General features: G+C 35.4%; 1 protein-coding gene across 7 annotated transcripts in view; it reads left to right on the forward strand.

Moving 5' to 3' along the window:
* UBE3A (ubiquitin protein ligase E3A) overlaps positions 1-4,257 on the forward strand; it is a 53,621-nt gene extending 49,364 nt beyond the window's left edge. For all 7 annotated transcript variants that reach the window (XM_030277891.4, XM_012569608.5, XM_012569609.5 and 4 more), the window contains 5 exons: positions 927-1,091; positions 1,478-1,633; positions 1,727-1,800; positions 2,272-2,415; positions 2,608-4,257. In XM_030277891.4, coding sequence (XP_030133751.1) covers positions 927-1,091; positions 1,478-1,633; positions 1,727-1,800; positions 2,272-2,415; positions 2,608-2,728 — 660 coding nt within the window. In that variant the 3' untranslated portion in view covers positions 2,729-4,257. The remainder of the gene's footprint in view (positions 1-926; positions 1,092-1,477; positions 1,634-1,726; positions 1,801-2,271; positions 2,416-2,607) is intronic.
* Positions 4,258-6,000: the final 1,743 nt, after the last annotated feature.

Genomic DNA, 6,000 nt, shown 5'->3' on the forward strand with positions numbered 1-6,000 from the left:
TCCTTTTTAAAGGTTCTGTGGGAGAATCAAAAACACACAGATTCACACACAGTGAGAGGTTGAGACTTACATGTTAACTTTCATGTTTCAGCTTAAACATTGGGGGAAAATTTAGTTTTTCTACTTCACTATAAAAATACAGTTGCAGACAGTTGTCACTTCCACCTTCACTTTGTGTTCTTTAGCCTCTATGCCTCTATTGCAGCCAAATAATTATCCCTTTGCTGCATAGGCTTTGGTTTCCAGGAGAGTCTTGGGCTTTTCCTAAGGCATAGCAGGAAGGAAAGCTGGATGCCTCTTTGAATAGAGCAAATTCATACAGATAATTTCAGATTCCACTTGGTAAATTCTGATCAAACTTGTGATTTTTTTTTTTTTTGCTTTATAAATGTCTTCTTATGTTAAAGACTGCCCCATCTGTATTGCTTCAGGATTACTTCCTAGTTGGCTTCTGTTTTAAATAAGAAGTATAAGATAAAAGCCTACTGTCTGAATTTTATCTGACATAAAATACAGGGGTTTCTTTGATTTTTAACTCATAAATGTTCCCCTTAGTAGTGTAACATATTCTGGATGCCTAAAGTAAAGACAGATCCAAAAAACTTAAGAAGATGCTATTAAAAGCTCTTAAACTGCAGGTTTGACCATTGCATTTTGGAAGACAGGTAGGTACTAAAAGGCTCTTCTAAGGGAGTTATCACTGATTGCCATGTTTCTTTTTTATCTTAATATCTTCTGTTGGTTCTCTTTACAGATACTGAGCTTAATAAATAATTATTTGGACTGCTATGGGAGATTTTTAGATGTCTTGTGTCATAGAATATAACAACCCTTTTTTGAGGCTGGTGGTTTAATGTCTTCTTGTATTAGTCAGTGGAATCTATCAAAGCTTATTTTTGACAGACATATATTTCTTATTCTGTTAGGTTCTGTATCAGAGTTTGAGAGACTTACTGGAGTATGAAGGAAGTGTGGAAGATGATATGATGATAACGTTTCAAATATCTCACACGGACCTCTTTGGCAATCCAATGATGCATGATTTAAAGGAAAACGGTGATAAAATTCCTATTACAAATGAAAACAGAAAGGTACACTCAGCTTTTTAAAGAGAATCTGGAGTTCTTTGATATACTGTATTTAAAATCATGTAGAAGCCTACGAAGGTTTGGTCTCACTTATAATTTTTAAGTTTAAAAGACTTTTAAAATTGCCATAGCACACGGCATGGTTGTGAACAGAAAAGGCTTCTGTTAAAGAAAGCATTGATGCATGAATATGTAGCTTCTGGGTGGGACGTTAGATGTGTTTGAGCAGTATTTGAGACTTGTTCTTTTGTGTTGCTGAATAAAAGCTGAGCTCAGATAATTTGCACAGAATTACAGAATTATATGTATTTTGGGGTCTTACGTTTTGGGAGGTACTTCAAGTGGCATGTGTTGAAGCACTAAGCTTTTTGGGGTTTATTTCCTTGCAGGAATTTGTCAATCTGTATGCTGACTATATACTCAATAAATCAGTAGAAAAGCAGTTCAAGGCCTTTCGGAGAGGATTTCACATGGTGACCAATGAATCTCCTTTGAAATATTTATTTAGACCGGAGGAAATTGAATTACTTATTTGTGGAAGTAGGGTAAGAATTTTGAATATACACTAGACAGTGGAGCTTTTTTTGATCCTGACTATATAATTAGTGGTCATCTTTAAAAATATCATCTTCTTACAGAATTTAGATTTTCAAGCACTAGAAGAAACTACAGAATATGATGGTGGCTATACAAGAGACTCTCTTATTATTAGGTAATTTTTTCTAATTCTGTAAATATAAAAAGCACTTCATCTGCTTGTTTCTTCCTAATGATTTTAATATTGTAAGATTTATTATTTTTGTAGTACTAGAGATGCAAATGTCTTATGTGTAATTTCACTTTCCTTAAGTATTGTCATTAGAGAAGAGGATATGGTATAAGCATTGTTGAGTAAGTATATTTCCTTAGGAAATAAGAATAATAAAATAGCTGCAGAACCCAGCCAATTTAATGTTTAAAGACAGTTAAGCTGCAGTGTTTACTAATATTTCTGATTTCTAGTTCTGAATCTCATTTATTGGTAAATACATTCTGAGAGTTTTGGTTTATGAATGCAACTTATAAATTTGATGTTAAGACTGATTAGAATTATTACACCTTCAAAGCTCAATTACTTTTGAAATTCTTATTTATACCAAGGAAAGTTTACAGTTTATTTACTTTTTAATTTCTTCTTTGATAGGGAATTCTGGGAAATTGTCCATTCATTTACAGATGAACAGAAAAGACTATTCTTACAGTTTACAACAGGCACAGACAGAGCCCCTGTGGGAGGACTTGGAAAGTTAAAGATGATCATAGCCAAAAATGGCCCAGATACAGAGAGGTAAAGAAAAAAAAAAACCTACATTTTGCTTGGAAGTGAATTCTGTGCTTTTAAATTATTGACCTAGTTAAATCTGAAAGTTGAATCTATAAGAAAATTTTATTTTCTTCAGATTCATTATTTTTGGACTTGTAAAATAGTATTTCTTTTGCATGTTCCAAGATCTGAATTCTTGTATTTTTTGTCCCACAGGTTACCTACATCTCACACATGCTTTAATGTACTTTTGCTTCCGGAATACTCAAGCAAAGAAAAGCTTAAAGAAAGATTATTGAAGGCCATCACGTATGCCAAAGGATTTGGCATGCTGTAATAAGTATAACAAAAGGGATTAAAAAAATGATGGTGATGATGTCCCTGTCCAAAAAGGCCATAAGATAGTGAGCTACAGTAGTCACCTGTGTTTGTGCCTCCCTTCTTTACTGGGGACATTGGGCTGGAACAGCAGATTTCAGCTGCTTATATGAACAAAATCTTTATTTTTTCTTTTAGCGTGAAAGTGTTACATATTCTTTCACTTGTATGTACAGAGAGGTTTTCCTGAATATTTATTTTAAGGGTTAAATCACTTTTGCTTGTGTTTATTACTGCTTGAAGTTGAGCCTTTTTGAGTATTTACAAGAAAACAAACTGTACTCTCCCAAGGAAAATATTGCCATCATTTGTAGACCATGTAACCTTCAAGTATGTGCTATATTTTTGTCCCTGTATCTAATCAAATCAAGAACTGTACTTTTTGAAGAGTTTGCTTTTGAAACTTGAAGTCTTGAAAAACAGTGTGATGCAATTACTGCTGTTCTAGCCCCCAAAGAGTTTCTGTGCAAAATCTTAAGAATCAATAAAGATGGAAGGGAGAACTTGGAATGTTAAATTGCAGCCTTGAGAACTTTACTTTAGTCACAGCACAACAATTAAAATTCATTTCACTATATGTTGTCTTCACATGTCTTGTAATAAACTGTGTTTTTAATTAGGAAACATTTCTTAGCATATGAAAGGGTAGAAATTTTAGTTACTTTAAAAAAAAAAAGAAGTTTACTGGGGAAAGTGCATTTTCAACTGAACAGCTTTAGAATAGGGAGTGAAGTGTCTGGAAAAAAGATAGGAAGTTTTTGCTATATTATAAACAAAGCATGTGGAAGTGCACTTAAAATGAAGTTCTATTCTTAATTGCCTATTATGTTGACATTTAAAATAGACAATCCAAAGTCTTCCCTATGTGTTATGTCATCATCATTTATTTAATGAATCATTTTTCCTACCTATCAAGGCACATGATCAGTGTTGCACCATAGTCTAAAGGGATGGCTACTGTGTTTTAATCTCATCTAATAAGCAAAATTGAACAATATTAAACGTGAGGCCTACTTCATGTTGTACACTTCCAACCATTAAATAAACTGTTAGAAAGTAAGTACTAAGGTTATGTTCATCTACTGCATAAAGTATTCAGTAGGTTTTTAATTTAACTCTACAAATCGTATCAGAAATAAATCCTTTACCTTTCTTAGTCTGTGTTTAATGTTAATTTCTCCTGTTGCAATATACAATGAAGGGATTCTGCATTTTGTAAGTGCAGATGTAACTGGCATATCTCTTTTCCAATACAAGCTGCAGCAGGTGTGCAGAGCTGAGCTTGTGCCTTGACAATTGCTATTACTGGCTACTACCAATCAAACCCGTGACTGTGTGGAATTGGCATTAAAAGGCTTAGTTTTGAAATCATTGGAAAAAGAAAAGATGTCTTTCAGGACTATTTTAATAAATTCTTTCTAGTAATAGAAACAGACAACTGTTATGTAACTATGATGCTGAATAAAGCAATGACCTTTTTTCACCATGGTTCAGTGAAAAAGAAAAGAAGTTTCTTACTTTGATAAATTAGACATTAAATGGTTTGATTAGACATTGTTGTAGTACTGCATAATTTGAGGGTTGCAGGTACAGAAAGCTCTCCACAAGTGAACTGTAGTGATGTTCCCCTCTCAAATTCAAGCCAATGCCAGATGGCCTGGACACACGGGACTGAAACATGCTGGGGAGGGAAAAATGCTGTCTGTCTTCTGGCCTTTGATCTCTGAGGTGGCCCTTAAGGCCTGCCCTCTTGTATGTCCACCTTTTTGTATGTCCCAAAGGAGGAAAACACAAGATACCCTACCTCTCAGTGTAGTGGTTGACAACAGTGCCTGCTGAGCCCTTCAAGTTTGGAGCAGCTCTTACTGTAGGTGGTAAGAACATTTGCTGAGTGCCTTAAGGTTATTCACTACAAGCAAAAACACATCATGATACTGCTGTGTGGTATGTACTATGTTCACAGTCTAATGTGTTAAGCTCTATCCCTGTAACTCTTCTTACACTAATTCAGCTGTTGGTTTGTGGTTGCACCCAGATGACAGGTATATGCGATTCATGTTGGCATTTTTTATATAGGTCTAAAAGCTGTGCAGACAGCATAACTGGATAGCAATACAAAGTACTCTTAACTCAATTGTTGACATTGTAAATATGCTCTTTCTGTTTTCCTTTAGCATTAAGATTAAAATAATGCATAATGGCATTGGCTTTCAAAATCATAAGTTGTTTTTCAAGGAATCATTTTCAGGTAAGATATAAGTACTTAATATTTGACTGATTTGTTATGTAAATATATACTGCCTCCTCCCAAATACCACTGTATTGAAACCATATCTTCTTAGGGCTGGTGTAGATGCACTAGTTGTTCAGCAGCACCAGTTGATAAGGTTTAAAATAAATAAATCTTGAAGTCTAATAGCTGCAGGCTGCATTCCTGTCCTACAGAAGTTTCAACTGGTGTTCTGATTGAAGGGGAAAATGCTATTTTAAGTTGGGTTTTTTGGTTTGGAATTTTTTTTCTGGGCTTCTGGCACACCTGGAATGTCTTTCACAGTGTCTAGCAAAGTTAAGGTCTATAAAACTTGGAGACTTAAGTGTACTTATGTGTCATGGAAATACCTCTCTTCAATGAGACAGACGATTCATCTTCCAAGGCAGTAGTCTGATGCCAGTGTGGTGGTGTTCTCTTCACAGGGTGTCTTCAATATGTTGACAAGAAAATATTTCGGACATCTCAGCATTGCCTCATTTGACAAATGAAAAATACCTCTTCAAGTATCTCCTTCTGCACCCTAACAGACTGCCTGAATGTTTCCAACCTCAGTGCAAAAAGGCCATCAGGCTTCTGTGTATTGTACCGTCACATGCTTCAAAAATGGTGGTAGTGCAAGAGAAGTAATGCCCTGAAAAGAATCATCTTAATGTGGCACTGTTCCAGATTTAATTAGCAGGGAGAAATGGTTTTGTTTAGCTCTGGAGGTATGTTAGCACATAATGCTGCGTAAACAGAGCATCACCTTTGAAAAGATCAAAGCTTTTGCTTCTTGCCAAAACGATTTCAGGAACAGCTGTCAGCAGTGAGCCTAGTTCAGTTAACTAAGGAATAGTGTTTTGTGCTTCTCACTGGGCTTGTTTTCCATTTGGCAGGCAGCAGCGTGAGACAGGATGGTGGCAGCCAAGGGGACCCCCTCCAATCCTGTATTCTGAGGAAAGCCGATGCTGAAATGAGCC

The sequence above is a fragment of the Taeniopygia guttata genome, chromosome 1 (assembly GCF_048771995.1).
Source record: "Taeniopygia guttata chromosome 1, bTaeGut7.mat, whole genome shotgun sequence".
Lineage (NCBI taxonomy): Eukaryota > Metazoa > Chordata > Aves > Passeriformes > Estrildidae > Taeniopygia > Taeniopygia guttata.